Source organism: Varroa destructor, unplaced genomic scaffold (genome assembly GCF_002443255.2).
Source record: "Varroa destructor unplaced genomic scaffold, Vdes_3.0 BEIS01000002.1, whole genome shotgun sequence".
NCBI lineage: Eukaryota > Metazoa > Arthropoda > Arachnida > Mesostigmata > Varroidae > Varroa > Varroa destructor.
In genome coordinates, this window is record NW_019211455.1 from 15378227 (window position 1) to 15395950 (window position 17724).

The following is a 17724-nucleotide window of genomic DNA, read 5'->3' on the forward strand; positions in this document are numbered from 1 at the left end:
AGGGCTGCGCGCCAACTCGTTTCTCTTAACATAGAAACTTAACTTGCTGAAACGACCCGCGCTGATTTTACCCGCCGGTATTATGTACTTCCTATCTAGTTCTGAACATATAGTTCGTACACTAGTAATAGCGCTTTGAATATCCTTATGTAAACCTAAAGTAACCTTGCAAGTTTGCCGAATAAGCTGAAGAAATCAGTGTCAATAGCTAAAACGAAGCTTCTCCTCCATCGTTTGGCCGCAAAACTGGTTGGTGTCTCAACAACTCCACAAGCTTTTCCCTACTGGGCTACCGGTGACGATGAGGGTATCGCTCAGGACTTCTGTGTAATTAAATCCGTCTATGGTGACTTGTACATGTTCCTCTCGTTCTTTGCATCAGTTAAATTGGAGATACGTTTGTTCCGCTAAAATTTCGAAATAGGAATAGCGCATCTGAGGTGTTCCACTGAACGTATGCTAATCTGTGGCAAGCATCCGTCTGGATGGGTGGCCTTGAACGGCAACACGGACAAGCCCAGCCAATAAAGCACTGTCTAGTTGCTGCGACTGCTAAAACAGCCATTCAGTGTTAGTGCTACTACTTTCGCTTGTACGACTGTGCGGTTGACTATTACCGATAGCCCATTGTGTTGCAATGTTATTACGGTTACGAAGGCCAATCGAGCAGTTCAATATAACGGACAGAAGAAACAATTCAAGTGAGCGTATTCCTCAAATGCGGATATATTCTCGTTAAATGAAAATGCCGAGCTGGGGACTTTGGGCCCACATAGTTCAGTGCCACAATCAGTGTTGTCCCAGTGAATTCTCAAAACTATTAGGATTCTAGGGCTCCTCTTCTCATTCGCGTACGCTACAAACACACTCACACAACTTGGATAACTTGTTATCGATAGGTGGTTTAGGTTAGTAGCCACAGTGGCGAAAGAAAACGTTGATTAAGGATATCGGTTGCTCTGGCTGATGGTTAGCATCAAACCCCAACCTCCACATCCTTAGGCTAGTTATCATTGTCAGCTGATCGTGGCCAGCTGTTTGGAGTCGCAGGCGACATTGCAGAGAACGTCGTCGTTACTGTTCACTTATAGGCTTGTGTGTTTACCTTGTTAGAATCGTTGCGTTAAGCAGAAACAGCTTGGTCCCCTCACCATCATAAAGCGAACACAACCATGAAGAAGCATTTGCTCAAGGATTCTAAGATGATTGGACTTTCGATAGACGAATTCGTCTGACGTTTGCGCTCTGTTTGTGTGAGTCTGTAATTGCTCCATCAGTTAATCAATTGACAATATAATAAGCCAGCACTAATTTTGCTTAGGATCGAAGGAAAGCAGCTATGATCTGTAATACGGTTGTTATACAGACGTGTGGACAAAATGCTGGTCGACGAAAATAAAGACGATTAGCATCGTCAGTGGATCTATGATGGATTTAATCGTATTTAATCGAGTGTACTTACTTACACCGTGACAAACAGAGCTGTAGTTTTGTAGTGTTTTTACTTGTTTCATAGAAATCGAATGAATTAATCCAGGTGTTGAAGGTTCAGCTATTGTAATCTTCACTTACCATATCTTGAAAAACGGGGCATATAGGAGAATGTTATTGATAGTCTACAGTTTCAGTCTCGATGGACGTCTAGTAAGAGTCCGCTAGCCGCACCTGTCGCTAATAAGAGTTTCTGTTGTATCGCTCTGCTGCTGACTTATACGAGCAATTTCGCAGTTCAGTCGATTAAACATCTTTCAATCTGTTTAGTTCGTTTAAAGAAAGCGAGGTTCATTTTATTCGGAGAGTCATAACCTATTATTAATAATGAGTGTATGCCAATGAATGTATCATTTTAAGGTATGTCAATTTTAGTCTGTAAGTGTTATTATTACAGTATCAACTTGTCGTAATTGTTACTCATGTAATAACGTCTTATTTGTTAAATCAAGCTGATCGCGGATTTTATATCCCGTTGTCCTTAAGAAAATATGCTTTGTGGGGATCGTGCATACGCCCCACCGAACGACAACTGATTTGTGTTTTTCCTATAGAAAATATTTGAACCACTTATGACTTCTCATTTGTTTCGCACAGGAATACGCATGGTATATGTGACACATAACGTACGTTGTGTCACCAAATTACGAAAAAGAAATATTGATAATTACATATCGATCTTTTTTATTTCATAATTAGCCGATGACGGCTGTTGAGCGGCTGCTACTGAGTGGGAACGCCCGAGTGGTCTCCAACGTTTTCTCGCTACTTATCGCGCATTGAATCACTTCTCACTTCGTAGGCTACTGTCCTCAGTCGTCGGCCCAACAGAGCAGCCACCTCCGGCTCTACAGCATCTAGTAGATGACAACTGAAATAAATGCTACTCGCGCGGACTGACGACAATCGTCGAAGGAAAGATTTCCCAACACCATCTTTTATGTACGTTAGTAAAAGGCCCGACGCTAAAGAGAACTAAACCGCTACTATGCCATCTACTCTTATGCGTTCGCGTTCTTCAGCTGCTAACTTCCCATTTTACCTTTGGCGTGACGACAACCTTACCTATATTCAACCTGATTCTTCTACCATCCTTTTTAGTTGTTTCCTTTTTTAATAGCAGAACGCTGATCGTTTATCTAGTCTTTGTCATGCTTGATTTAGGAGACGCTAGTTAATTATATCTGAAGTAGAAGCAAAAAACCCTTTTCGTATCGCCGGCCGGGGCCAAGTTGAATCAGACAGGCATTATCTTCAATGTGTTGCAACCCAACAAGACAAAACGAAACGAAACATATTTCGAATCGTGATTCGATGGACACATCCAGGCAATCGCCTGAAAGAACTCCGATGTCAAAACAACGACAAACAGGCAAGCGTCAGCGTATATAGTATTAATATCAGTTTTATAGCGTTGATAAGAGCAGTGAATAGTATGGAAAGTCTCATGAAGACTATATGCTGCTAGCAGTCTTCGACATTAGTACGAAAGGACTTATTATATAATAAGCCCTTTCGTACTAATAGTGAATAACAGATTACTAAACGAAAGATACTTTGTCGAATCGTCTTTAAGTCAAAATAAAGTGATCGGTATAAGGCGTTACACACAATCCAAGTCTGAAGACTGTTTGTGCGAGTAGAACTGTACACCCGTAGTGTCTTATGATCTTGTCGTTACTGCCTCGCCAATCAATTTCAGCATTCCGACTCTTTTTAATTTAGTATGGTGGTTTCCTGAAAAATCGACGCTTCACACCCAGGTGATAGCACCCGACTCAATACATCTAATCCGATGTAACATGTAATGTAAAAAAAAATTAAAAAAAACAAAATGTACGTTAATGGCGTGTGCAGAGTTAAAAAGCCCTTGTATAGCAAGTTATGTTTTGCTTGTTCTAATATGCTAACATTTGAAGTGCTGGTAGGTTCATGTTTCCAAGGTCCTTAGGTGAATGTGTTCAGCACAACATGTAGGCGCGGAATCCTGTCTGATATTCTATCGAATTTAGCCGTGGCTTACAACACCAATAGGATAAAACAAAATTGGGTTCCATACCTCACGATGATCTTTACCTAGATCTCGACCGATACTACAGGGTCCTGAATCGATTGAAAATGCTGCATCGAACTGCGGGTGACACCTACACACAGTAATACCAATACTGAGAAGTACTGCTTACAAACTGGGCTAATTTCGAACACATATACACTCTGCTACCGGGATGACAGTGCGTTCGAAATTCAACTATCGTGCTAGCATGTATCGATTGCATAGAGTAGTTCCGCATGCGAGAAGGACTGAGATACGTTTTTAACAGCTCGTTACAGCAACACAGATCGCATATTGCATCGTTTTTCCTACTAACGATTTCATAAAAATAGTAATCGATATGCTTGCATCATCATATATCTGTCACAACAAAATCGTGTAATGCTTATTAAAAATGGTTGTTGCCAAATTTTTACCTTATATATGTTGTGGCACACGTATAGGATATAGGAATTGCAGTAAGTCTCCATGTGGGATTGAATCGCGTTTCATGAGGTCGTGTTACAGAACCGAACTAAATGTCTGTATTTCTTGTATTTTTTTTTTTAATGTGGGTTACCCTGAAATGGCAAACAGCAACGAAGCTTTGTGGCTAACCTAAAGTATCATTGATTTTTGATCCGCTTGTAGATAGCTCATCTTCGCCTGTAGATTACCGGATCTCACTAAAACAAATCTAGTTTTGGCAGCTTTTCCGTAACCAAACTATTTGTAGGTGGTACTTCCGGCCGATGGTTACAATGTCACTGTTCCCTGAAAGTATTGCAGTTAAACGATAGTTATCACAATTAAACGGCGGTACGTCGACGATAAATAGGTTTAGGGAGAAGCTTACTGTCTTGCCGAAAAACGTCCATTGCGTAGCGTCAACGTATATCCAGATAATGACACAATGGTTCAAGCGTACAAAAACGTGTTTTCCCACTAATCATACGCAATGTTTGGTCAACAGCTAGACTGCATATACTGCTTACCATTTTTTTTTCTGTCGTAAATCCTTATTACAACACGGCCGGCGGTCTACAAGTGGAAATTATAAAATCGTTGTCTCTAATTTAATAGGATTATTTTGTTGTTTTTATCGTTGTTGTTTTCTCTGAATGCTAGACGGAACTGAGGTATTTGACGATTGCTGCTATATCGCTGTTAAAGCATTTTAGCTCCTAAGGTCCGAACCTGTGTCAGCTAATACCAATAAATGGTACCTGTAACAATGTTGGTTGCTTCGGGGCATTTTACCGCAGGAACGGTGCAATTAAATAATTGACTGTCGTTTTTGTGTCTTCTACGATTTTACAATTATGGTCACTATAGTAACGTGACATTACTCAACAAAGAAAGCCCGCGCCACTGCCAGCGCAAGCATCGGTGTTCGCTACCTGTCAAGTTCTATATTATGTTTTTGCTATTGTAGCGCTGACGGCATGCATTATTATTTAGTTAGGCTCTATGCTGCCGGCATAGGATAAACCGTGAAACCAAGACAGGATAGAAAGACAGCCATGATAATCTAGTATGATAATACACGAGATTGATGTCGCACCGTTGGCAAACTGCTTCTTGTAGAGGCGATACAGGTTTACAACGGTCGATAGTGTGTAAAATTATGCAAATGGTCTCGCTTCAGTCCGGTTCGTCAATTACGTTTGCACTAAGTACATCGCGTACAGTGGCAGATGCAGTCATTTCGAGTTTCGGCCACAGGTGACTTTTATCTGTGGGTTTTACTCCATGGTGTGTAACAATAGGCAGGTATACTGGTCAGACCTCGATGTATATGCTATCCTCTGATACTTTACTAGCAATGCGTAAACCTTTTTGTCCAGAAGCGCTATGTACAGCGTAATATCCATTGAGCAATAATGGATAATCAGTGTGCTGCTGTGTATCGTATCAGTGATGTGATATTGTATTCATATACATTAAATTATTCATATAATTTATATACTAATTGTGTATATAAATGAACTTATATACTTAACCATGCATGTCCGCGCGCCTTTTACTTACTATACATGTTAATGTTAGATGGTAGTGTCCCACACTGTTGTACCGTGATCAAGGTCTTAGCCCTTTCGCCCAGCGGTACCTACCGAGGTGAAGCCACTTAAAGCGCTCTAGCGCCTCTCTACATGCCCAACATGTACAGCCTGTAAATAACGCAACAGTAGGCGGGATATACCCATCTGGGTTGTACTTTGGGCCGCAATGTGCAATACTTTGCGTACAACAGCGCAGTAGAATTCAGTTTCTCGGTTTGTGACTCTCGATTACGGTGACAGTGACTTAAAAAGTTAAGCTTTGTTTGGTTCTTCGACTTCTGCCTGCATTGTTTTCACAGCGTGTTTTGCCTGAAGTTTAACTAGTAGTCGATATATTTGATCGTATCGGGTGACTTAGAGTCTTCTTTTTGAGAAGAGATAATACAGTGTGTGAGAGATTGAGATTTATGATCTCTACGTTCATTACAGGTATCCTCTTTAAGGGCGAACTATGGCGGTGATCTAATATTGTGCTGAGAGGTATCGTCCGCTATCGGGGACAATAATTGATATGTATTCTGTTGACAGATCTGACTAATGTGGCTATCCTATACATACGGTGCCTCGTAACGCATTATCTATTTGCCTATACCATTCTCACTAAATCCGCTTTATGCTGATTTGAATCTTGCACTTTGGCTAAGATCTCAAAAATGATTTAGAAGAAATCTTTTTTCTAAGCAGCAAATTATTTTTAAGTTATGATAGGCATATTTTAGGCACCTCAATTTTATTATGTGGTCGTACCAAGTGTAACTTCGTGTGCTGGTCCTATCCCAGAATGAAATGTATTAACTGCCTCTCTAAATGCTAGACGTTTACTGGTTTCATATGTTTCGCTAATATGTGGATACCTGTACAATATCTACAAACATCCTGCACTTTTCTTGTGAAAGTTGCTTTCTTAATGATGAACTGTTCGCTTTATTGGGATCTCTAATGGTCTCTTTATGATTAATGGTATTTTAACAGAACCTGCTTGCTAGGGCATCATGTGCGATTCTCAGTAGTACCATCTCAATATATTCTCAGTCATATCTTTATTTTGGTTCTTTGTTGAGAGGTCATACTTTGCAAAATGTGGCCTCCATTGACCAGGAGTACCACTCCAATGCACATTGGACGCTTGATTTTCGACCGTCACAAATAATCGCTTGGACACATAAGCTTTTTACAGAGTTAGCATTTATATTATCGGCACTAGGCTTAGTTGTGTTCAGTTTAATTAACTCGACTAAATTTTCTAGTAACATAACATTTTTAAACAATTTGAAGCTTATAAACCATATGAAGTATTGTATTGGCAGATTATAGATGTCTTCCTGTTTATTATCTACTTTTCAATAGTTATGTGCTTATGATTGACTTAACCGTTTTTTCCATTATCGACAGCTTGTCTAACAGAATCGACAGCAGGCTATACTATCGTATTTATTATTTTCTTTGATACATCAAAGCAATCAAATTCGCAAGGATTTATGAGGAGAACATACAAGGCAGAGGCCATTGCTCGATTATGTTTTTTTCGGTGTAAGTTGTGATTAAAGTACGATTATGAAATCGTGTGTTCCCATTGAGTAACCACACGGTGTGCTACCAAATGCTCCTGGTTTTCTTAAAATGACATGCAACCTCTTACGTCCGAATTTATTAAATGTTACTGATGTTGCTCTCTTACCTGTTCGACACATCTTGGCATGCTCTGATTTGTTCAAACGCTTCCGTAATCACAGCAATTCGTTCGCCCGTCTAAGATCTCGAGGTATAGTCACCTGCTTTTTGATCTTCAGCCATCCAATTTTCATTCTCAAGACATGTATGCATTGGTAATAAACTGTTAATTCTGAAGATAATCGAATTTTACCGGCGCCCCCAACTTTGAGAAACAGAAACTTAGACACTAAACGAAGCCTTGGCCTATCGTTTTTAAAATTTTCTTCCCTAAGGTGATTCTATCATATATATAGTCATGCATAATCAAGGGCTTCACGTTAATATTTACTAAATTTAGCCTTCTAGAAGCGTACAGTTAAAATGCTATTCAAATTCTTTGAGTGGTTAAGTAGCTCCAAGAAAACTAAACAATGAAATTAAAAACTCATCGCAGCGGAGAGTTATTTAGAACAAGAGTGAAGATTAGCTATTGTTCAATGTCTCTTCGCCGAACGAATTTCCATCATGGCTAAAAGCTAACTAAAAAATAAACGGTCAATTTCCTCGCCGACTTTGGAAGGATTTTTATATGCTAATATAAAAAATCCACAATAAGGACTAAATAGAATGGACACAAAACTAATCAAAAGGACCATAAGATAGTGTCTGTCCAAGAATTTTCATGGAGATATTACGGGCTACCTTTAAGATAAGATTACCTATCGTTTCAAGGGTCGGTCATATAAAGTATAACGTTGAGCTTTCTGGTCCCTTATATTTTTGATTTTGGTCCAATGTAAACCTATGTAAAGATTTCTGAGTGTAACGTTCGCGAACGAGACTTCAACGAAGTCTTACCGCTTAAATATAATTTCATTAATGGTTCATTTCTTCTGCGATTTCATCGAGCAAATTTTCGAAAATGACTTGCGAGTGACTTAACCATGTAAATCATGAATAAGATGAATTATATTAACATTTAGTAAATACTAAGTTATCACTTCTATCAGGAATGTCTCAGTCGGCATATTTAAAAGATTCATCCAGTTCTTTATTTTCTTTTAGAAGCAGTATACAAACAAGCGACCTTAGTTTTGTCCAAATTTACTGTCAATATTTTGTGCAAATTATGTCGAAAACTACATTCAGATATTTCGTGATGAACCCAAACATGAAAATGAGCTCAATAAAGGACCCATTTTAACAGTGCCACCTTTGGCTTATAGTCCTGAAATATATATAAATATGAGCTTGGTATAAAAGCGTTGGATATTTTGTTTTAAAATAAAGTTTAATTTTAGTTAATAAAAAGTCTATCAATATCTAATTAGAATTTTTTCGCGTTTGTTTCCATCTTAATCCATTTTTCCATTCTCCATTTTTCATGTAGCGGATATACAATCTTCTTTTTTTGTATTGTAGAGAGAAAGCGCTTGCTGTTTATAATGAGCAAAACTGCTGCAGACGCTTGTACAGTCGTCAGCTGTTTCTGGTGCAACCCCTTGGTCGCGTCATTATTTTCAGCCGCGCGATAAATGCGGGAGATGAGCGAGACTTCGCGAGCATGCTACCCTCGGGCAGTTCTATTGCATTATAATACTTTCTAAGCCATTTCTGGACTTGTCTTCTAACCATCGGTTGATCGTTGCTTCTTGCAGTTCAGTGACTATCTGCCCCGTAAATTTCAGGGGGTTACTATTGGCCAATAGATCATCCATTTTGCTTACTTCAGGACGTGCTCTTTCTAGAAAAAATAGTGAAAGTCGGTCTACTAGCCTCATTCGCCGGCACTACTGAGTCAACCATAGGCTTTGTATGTGTTAGCCTGTATTGCCTTATGTGGTATGGATGCATTTGGTAGACCACGTTTGCGATGATCAGGGGAGAGTGGATTTCAATTGTCCCAGTCCATAGAGAAAGGGAAGTGGTTCTGTTTGGCCGTAAGAGGACGATGACTGCCTTAGACTGTTTAATCTTGACATAGGCTAACCAAGCGGCTGATGCAACAATTTCGCTTAGTCAGCATAACAAACTTGTTTTCGCAGATAAACCTAAGAAAAGCTAACATCAGTGATTGAGACCACTTGACTCTGTCAGGCAGCCTTCTACTGACTGACCATGTTTCATCGAACTGGCATAGGCACTAGTAAGTTTGTTTTGTAGTAACAACTAATTCCTCCTCGTTATCTAGAGCTTTTATTATAAGTTCCAATTTGAGCAGTGGACAACCTTCTGTGATAACTGGATTGTCTATGCAGAACTATAAAGTTACTTTTCATCTATTTATTTAAAGATTGGATAGCTAAACACAATATCCCGACCCCTATAACTTCTATAAGCACTGAAATGCTCAAATAAAGTGTACTTAATTTTTTTAAAATTTCAAACATATTTCTGTTAGCAAACAAACATCAAAACCGAGTAAATTTTCAAAATAAGAACAAAAACTTTCTATATGCGCAATTGTGCAGTTACAATGAGTTTGCCTTAAGACTCTTTGAAAGGATAGAGGGGCGGTTTAGGTTCGAATTCCGTAGATAATCTTAAATCCTCCAATAAACATCCAAGTGATATGAAAGGCGATACAATTAGAACTTCTTATTCTACTCAAAAGTGTCTGTGATTAGACAGGTCACGGGCGGACTCGATGACCAGCGCTATGTATTCTTGGCAAACATCTTGCATCGTAACGTTCCCGTTCAGAAGCATGTCTAGATGAGCACTATCAACTAAGATTAAAACGACATTATTCAATTTTAGCTTCAATGGTGTTTAATTTTTCCAATTGTTGCGATAGTAAACAGTTTTTATATAATTATTATTGCACTTAGAAACAACTGAAGCCTAACGTACATAACTCAATTTTTGTCCTTCAGGAGAAGTAGTAACTTCACGCAGCAAGCAAAAGTGAACAGTACGATGTCACATAAAACGGTCATGGAAAACGATATTGTTAGTTTCTTTGGAGGTGGTGATGACGACAGCAACTCATCGTGCTCCGACTCAGACGAAGTTTACAGCGGGGGTTCCTCCGCCTCATCATCATCATCTGGATCGCCTCCGTGTACACCGCCGTCATCAGGGCATCACGGAAGACATCACCTCGCAGGCATTAAGAATCGGATGTCTCAGATGCAAGAAATGGCTGACCAGAACCATAAACAGAAACTACTTCGGCAACACCAGCATATGATCGTGGACGCAACGACCAATTCAAAAGAGCGTTACCTGATCCCGGAGCCGTCTGACGGCAATGTTGAGTATAAACTTAAACTAGTCGAGCCATCGGAAAGTCGCTTCGAGCATCTGGTAACGCAAATGAAGTGGCGTCTACGCGAAGGCCAGGGTGAAGCTATCTACGAAATTGGTACATTCAATATTTACTGTATGAACTGTATAATTTTTATAATAATATTATATACAAAGGATATTTTGGCATATATTAGAGTTTATATTGGTGTGTATATGTGTGATAAATAGCAGATTCGCTTCGTTTAAATGGACATCACTAAGTTGGTCATTTAGTTTAGTTGAGTTAAGCAACAAAAAACAGGTAGAACAAGCGGGTGAAATACAAATACATTAGTGTAGATCAAATAGGAAGCGATCTTAGATAGCATCACATGGTTAGAGTGGACGTGCACAACAATAACCTTCCACATCATTATTTTTGATTCGTTACCATTAGTCTTATCTGTCTATTTAGATTTCTGGTAAGTACATGTTTTACCTGGCTTACTCGGTTCACTTAGTTACGTGGGCAGTAAGCACGTAATCGTGATTTCTCACTTAAGAGATCAGACATCGAATGTGATACTGTTATCTACATCTATTTAACTAGAAAGTTTCAATGATTGTTGTACCTCTAAACACCCTATAGTTACTGGGATGGTATTATTGCACTTAAGCACACGCATCGTGGCACCGCTGACCGTTTATGTGACTCGGAGTCATTCGCTAACCGGTATACGTAATTGCTTGTGGCTTGGACAATTAACGATAGATGTGCTACGGTGAAAGTTGTTTCTATACTCATGAACACGATTTAATGTGTAAAGCTAATCAAGCTTGCTTCTGCTGCCGTAGCTGCTGGTTAACCGCTGTCATATGTGCTATTCTTAAAAGGTTTAGCGTGATAGTTCACTACTTACCATTAGATAATTGCCGACAGGCTTATGGGTAGTAGCCAAAATTTTCGCTTCGAGAAAGGTTTGCCGTTATTGAGATTTATCTATACGATAGATAAAGCGAGTGGACTCTCACTCATTAACTTTAATAGCTCTCCGTGAGTAGCTGCTTTCTCCACAAGATGTTCAACACGCGTCTCCTTCTTTTAATAAATGTGCTTTACATGTCACTGACTTGACTCAGACACAATGTGCTTTTGTCTCTCTGATCTGTTATTGGGGTCGAATAGGTGTTGAAGATGGTGGATTAGTGGTCGGTCTAAGTCCTACCGAACTGCAGGCTTCTCTAAGTACCCTCTATCGGATGGCGGCCAAACTGAATGCGGCAGTGAGTATTGCCGACGAGCGTGTAATAATGGGGGAAAGAAAATCGGTTGAGGTTCGCATTAGAAAAGTACCTGAGAACCAGCGTACGATTGAGCTTCGAGTTGCTGTCCTTGGTCACGTTCATGCGGGCAAATCGACCCTACTTGGGGTACTGACTCAAGGTGAACTAGATAGTGGTCGAGGGTTGGCACGCCTAAACCTGTTTCGTCACCTGCACGAGATTCAAACGGGACATACGTCAAGTATATCGAGGGAAATACTCGGCTTTGATTCGGGTGGAAAGCCACTAACATACGGGCAATATCGAACAGCCGAGGAGATATGCGATAACTCGTCAAAGGTATGGAAATTTGAGTAGACTACATAGGATTGTACTCATTTATATTCATCACTTTTTCTAACGGTCGAAAGCCTCACTGAAAGAATGGTTTAATACAGAGGTAAAAACTGAGAGCACCCTAAAAAGGCCGGGATGTCTTACATAGTAGCATTAATCCAGGGACATTAATGATGAGTTATGCCAGTTTTTTCAAACATTCTACTTGTAACATCAACTCGTAACAGACAGCGGAAGTTCAACGATCGGACAGTTTGGTGGATTACATTTGTGGGGATAGAGGTGTTTGGGACGATTTTATTCTTACCTCTAATCTACATTACTTTGTTAAAGGTCATCACGTTTATCGATCTTGCCGGTCATCAAAAATTCCTGAAAACAACGCTTTTTGGTCTGACGGGTCACTCACCACATTATGCTCTATTAGTCGTTTCGGCTGTATGCGGGCTCATCGGCACCGCACAAGACCATCTGCTTCTTCTTATGGCTTTGAAGGTTAGTTGAGCTGGTCGCTAATAAATCCGTCGTCCTGCTTTACGCGGCCTAGGCGTAAGGACACTGGTGTCTGCAATTTTCGCATAACTTGTTACAGTCTCACCATTGTAACAAGCACTTCACGCTTTATAGGTTCCCATTCTCGTCGTAATTAACAAGGTCGACGCGGTTAGTACCGACACCCTACTAAACACTCTGGCGCAGGTTGAGGAAATGCTTCACAAATGCGGAAAACAACCCATCGAAATTCTGGAAGAGGACGATATCCTTCCCGCGGTACAGCAGCTCGGTTCAGATCGAGTGTGCCCACTCTTTATGGTCAGCTGCGTGAATGGAACCAGACTGAACCTGCTGTACGCATTTCTTAATGTTTTACCAGCCAGGTACACCGTAGAGGAACGTGAGGACCTCATGCAATTGTCCACATTTTTTCAGGTGAGGAAAGCTAGAAAAGATCTGTAAAATGAACACCGTCGTAGGCAAAAGGTAGATAATATAAATTATAAAACAGCTCTACAAAGCAGCTGTAGATTTTAATATTTTCGGACCGCCAGACTGCTCGACATATAAACGCCTATACCCAGGCCTATGCAAATATTGGTTTCTTCTCAGAACAATGAATCGCACCAGGCTATAAAGTCAGCCAATGTATATTGTTCATGATAGATTTGTATACTGCTATCATTTCTAGTGATTTGTAAAAGTAACATAATATTATTAACCACTATGTATGTTCTCTGGCGTTTTCGTTTGTCTGTCTCTTCTAAGATCGATGAGACCTTCGACGTGCCGGATGTCGGCCTAGTCGCAGCTGGCCTTCTAACAAAAGGTCTTATTCGAGAGAGCGACGTCCTTCTAGCTGGTCCTGATCATACAGGGGAATTCCAACGGGTTAGGGTCGCATCCCTGCATTGGAATCGCGTCGCATGCAGTGTAGTTCGCGCGGGAGAAAGCGCCACCCTTGCTCTGGATGTAGAGCGGCCACAGGCCATTCGTAAAGGAACAGTGCTTTGCGCACCAAGCGCTAAGCCTGTGGCCGGGAGGTTGTTTCAGGTAAGCTTTGAATGCACATTAGTATAAATGTATATACGTATTAGACGTTTGATAGATTCAATTTTTCGAACCCAATTAACTGAAAGGCTGGTGCACCAAGTTGTGGTACAAATTGTAAAGCATCCAGGCTTTTTTCAAGGAAACCCGTGAACTGAGTATATTTCGCTGTTGCTCTCTTCGGCTCGTTGACGTATTCATTTAGGCACACGTGCAGGTACTTAGCTGTGACGGCGATGAGCCCATACGAGTCGGATTCCATGCCACAGTTCAAGTGGGTAACGTCCAGCAGAGTGCGGTGGTAGCAGGAAGCGTTGAAGGTAGGACCGAGATGCGGCAAAATGATACAGGACACATTTGGTTCCGATTTGTGAAACAGCCTGAGTGCATCAGTCCAGGCACGAGACTCGTATTTCACCGAAACGGTACCCGTGGCATCGGGGTGTTGGAGAAAATGTTTCCGTTAACTCCAATGGAAACTGAAGTTGACCTCGATTCCGAGGAATAAAGCCACAGAAAATGAAATGTAAAATGGGGAGTCTGCGTGTATGACATATTGTGTACAAACCACAGGCCAAAATATCACGAAGTTAGTCATGTTACAAAAAAATCGGCGAACATCTGTGACGACGTGGGTCGATCACCGGACGTTGTACGTGCGAATGTAGTGGATGTATATAAACCTGCACACAAAAGTGTGCAGACAATAAGACTGCACAGGCCTAACTCCATTAAGCAGTGAGGGGCAAGGGCAGTTGGCTGAATAATGTGAACGAGACCTAAGATATTAATATTGTATGTTACCCTAAATACTTTAAAGTTGAATGGTACCAGTAACCATCAAATGGGTTAGGGTTTTGAGAACACACTGGACTCAAACCGCAAAATTCACCATAGTATTGCGATAACGACAAAAGAAGAAACGAGGTCATTTATGAAGTGATGCAATTTTTGGTTAACGTCTGTAGTAGTTTTTTAAATGATGATTGTAGGACATGAAGTGTATAAAGTTATGCAAAAGAATAAAGGAACTATGTACATGATCTGTGAAAAAAATTGTACAGAAACAAATACCCAAAAAGTAATAGGAAGCCTAATTTACATACTGAACTTTATATAGGCATGACAGGTGAAAACTTGTTTAAACTATCCAGTTCTAGTTATAAAAATAAGCATGATGGAGCAAGATTGTCATAACCTCTCCCGAACGACTATATTTCATCTATCTCAGCTCAAGTAAAGTGATGGGGGGTTGTGGTTTTAGACACAATCGATTCTCAACACTTTGCGGGTTCGAAGTAATTTTATAGGCCAACGAGGCATATCGCCCCTTATCGGAACATTATGTGTACATAGTTTAACTGGATTCATTATGACGATGACCGGGAGGTATGACACACTACCAGTTAGAACTTTGAACCTAGATCCCGAGTGTACCTTAAAGCGCTGCATAGAACAGGAATCCTTTTTAAAGCTAGCATTTTAGCGAAAGTTTACTAGAGGAATAAATCTTTTTCCTTAAAATATATATATATATACACTTTGTACCGTATTTTCTCTTCCTGTATTTAAAATGCAAGAGTCGAAACACCATTCTGAGTTGATAGCAAAACTCCGACACAATGCATACCTAATATCGTACTTTTTTGCGTTTCTGTGTTATGGATGTATTTCTCTATCCAGTTTTTTGTTTGCATAACGAATGAATGTGGTTCCAAAGCAATACTAACTCACCTTATGGATAGGTATGTCATTCTGCCTAACGTGGATTGTGCGCTTTATAATGACTCTGTGTAATTTTTGTCGCCAAGTCAATCTGACTTTTTTCCTGCTAAAAATAAGCAATATATCGGCTAAATTATGCGAAAGCAGGCGTAGGTCGGAAACAAGGCCAGCTTTCCATTTTTTGTTTTCCATTAACACCGAATATCCCGAAAAGATCCGTGTGTGCGAAAGTTGTACAACTGATCAGCATGCAGCTAGAATGAACGATAAGAGATACATCTATATAAAGAAAAAATCGTTCTGCTATGAAACAATGTAACGAATAACTAATAATCCAAAATGAATATGAAAAATGACGAAAATTAGGTTATTTTGACGAGCTTTTGAAATGAGGTAAGTATAACATGACCTGTACATATGAGATTAATTTATAAAACGTAAAAAAAGAAACGTACGACTAACAAACGCAGGATCAACGTAGTTAAATTCTAGCTTTGACCAAAAGCAAAGATCAGTTTAAATGTTTCGAGCCAAGCCTGCAGATGGTAACGAAATAATGACGATGACCCTTTCTAATTAACTGTAAGATTTAGAAAATGCGTACGTTACTTTGATAAGATACGAAAAAAAACACGTAACGGCATCCTATATAAACCAGATAAACGTCGACGGTAATTGTCAACAATGCGACTGCTTTAATATTTGGTTTTCGCTGGTCACATTCCCTCAATTTTACTGTTATTTAAAAGTTGCTACCGTAAATGATGTCAGTTAAGTACACTCACAAAAAACGTTCCGCAAGAGACGCAGGATATATGGAACGGACAAAAAGCACTGACCGGCTGCATCCAAGATGTTTTTCTCTCGGAAAAAATAAAATATGTATTCTAAGTATATTGAGGAGAGCTCATTTTACCTTAGCTAACATATTTAGTAGCGATAACAATAGCTGCAATAATAATACAGTCAATTATTATTAACGACAATTTTTTCATGGGACAAAGCAAGAAATTCAAATATAAAAACCTAGTACAAAATAAAACATCTAGCTCGTGCTAATTTGAGCATAAAAACCAGTCATGCCTATATATAATCTATATGTACTAAAAAATGTATATTCTGTTAAACGAGCTTTGTTTAACAGAATATACATTTTTTTTTTATAAGCGTTCTTTTTTTCTTTTCGGGGTATTTTAAATTGGAAATAATGGACCAAGATTGACTTTTGAAACAAGTTTAAAATACTATTAGAGTTAGAAATGCAGTGACAGTACCTCAAATGGTTTTAGACAGACTTGCCTACTAGGCTTACGGTGGAATAGAAGAAAAGTTGTAACAATTCAGGATGTTCATAAACCGCTATGAGCGGGTAAGTTCATACTGCCCCATCTACGCATATATTATTCGACTGAACTCTATTGATTTATCAATCGATTTCCGTACTAAATATTTCTAGTCCTAGTCCGGAACAGAAATAACTATTTAAGGGAGTTCTGATAATTTGTCAAAAATATATCAAGTGAGTCAAAGAAGATACGAGCAGCCATTGTCGGATTTCTTCACAACGGCTGCAATCAAATGTCATTGCCATCCTAAATATAGGATGATGGAGATTTTACGATTCTACAAACGTAACATGCACCACGCTAATCTCATATGCATACGAAATCTTCTCCTGAACCTACATTGCACTGAAGACATACGGTTTCCGTTCATTTTACACACTGGTTATAAGAATATCGACGTTGTACAGTTTACAGATGTCGCCTGTACAAGGAGGGAGAGTTCACGTGCAGCAACGGTAGGTTCACCTTTCATTATACTCGCATCGGTGTTAACCGAATGTTACAGGAACCTCTTGCAGGACATATATGGAACTTCGAGTAAACGTTTGTTTATTGAACTTTGAAGACCCTGAGGAATTCGAGGAGATGCTATCTGCTTCTAAAGCAATGATGGTCATCAGTACCTTGAAGTATCGTTTATTCCATTATTGTAAGAATCTCATTTAGAAGGTACTCAGGTAAATCTATTCAGCTTCCTACTACTAGCATACGAGTGCGTTGGCTGCGAACGGTGAGCAAATTCCTAGGGAGATAGCGATATCATAATACATTCCCTTGTGAATTCGATTTGCTCTATAGTGGAGTCCGCGTTTATAATTAGGTAAAACAAGCGTCGATTTTTCCAGTGGCTTTGTTTTACTGCCAATTGATCGTTTCTACTTTCGCCTATGCATCAAAATCCATCTCCTTATCTATCTATGCTTTTCGCTGAATCGCTTTCATACGGTCAATTAAACAGCCCGCTGCTTCAAGGCTCAGCATAGAGATATTTTTTCACTCAACCAGAGTCCGATTCCAT

At 39.6% G+C, this 17724-nt stretch overlaps 1 protein-coding gene and 1 long non-coding RNA gene across 14 annotated transcripts in view; one reads left to right on the forward strand and one right to left on the reverse strand.

Moving 5' to 3' along the window:
* The first annotated feature begins 241 nt into the window (after positions 1–241).
* On the forward strand, positions 242–16254 carry LOC111245976 (GTP-binding protein 2-like). Of its 11 annotated transcripts, XM_086981566.1 has the most exons (9): positions 242–1253; positions 2191–2433; positions 9285–9385; positions 10116–10606; positions 11657–12093; positions 12424–12585; positions 12718–13020; positions 13354–13638; positions 13841–16254. In XM_086981566.1, the coding sequence occupies exons 4-9, from the start codon at positions 10159–10161 to the stop codon at positions 14141–14143; spliced, it is 1938 nt and encodes a 645-aa protein (XP_086837692.1). In that variant the 5' UTR covers positions 242–1253; positions 2191–2433; positions 9285–9385; positions 10116–10158; the 3' UTR covers positions 14144–16254. The 11 variants fall into 11 exon arrangements, with proteins under 11 accessions (XP_086837692.1, XP_022650800.1, XP_022650802.1 ...); XM_022795065.2 differs by lacking the exon at positions 9285–9385; XM_022795067.2 differs by lacking the exon at positions 9285–9385 and having other exon boundaries at positions 242–908.
* Positions 2596–17724, reverse strand: part of LOC111245978 (uncharacterized) — a 42430-nt gene continuing 27301 nt past the window's right edge. For 2 of the 3 annotated variants that reach the window (XR_015322231.1, XR_015322230.1), the window contains exons 3-5: positions 3551–4297; positions 3103–3278; positions 2596–2827 (exon numbers count right to left, since the gene is read on the reverse strand). This is a non-coding gene — a long non-coding RNA (uncharacterized LOC111245978). Of the gene's footprint in view, positions 2828–3102; positions 3279–3550; positions 4298–4518; positions 4652–17724 lie in introns of those variants that run through there. The other variant, XR_015322229.1, reaches the window with a different exon arrangement.

What these genes read in the sequence shown, in the direction of transcription:
- LOC111245976 (XM_022795065.2), top strand. Translation starts at nt 2,372, where the DNA reads ATGCTACTCGCGCGGACTGACGACAATCGTCGAAGGAAAGATTTCCCA. An exon ending in TTCTTCTTATGGCTTTGAAG is followed by an intron (nt 12,586 to 12,717) that starts GTTAGTTGAGCT and finishes CACGCTTTATAG; the next exon opens with GTTCCCATTCTCGTCGTAAT. An exon ending in AATTGTCCACATTTTTTCAG is followed by an intron (nt 13,021 to 13,353) that starts GTGAGGAAAGCT and finishes GTCTCTTCTAAG; the next exon opens with ATCGATGAGACCTTCGACGT.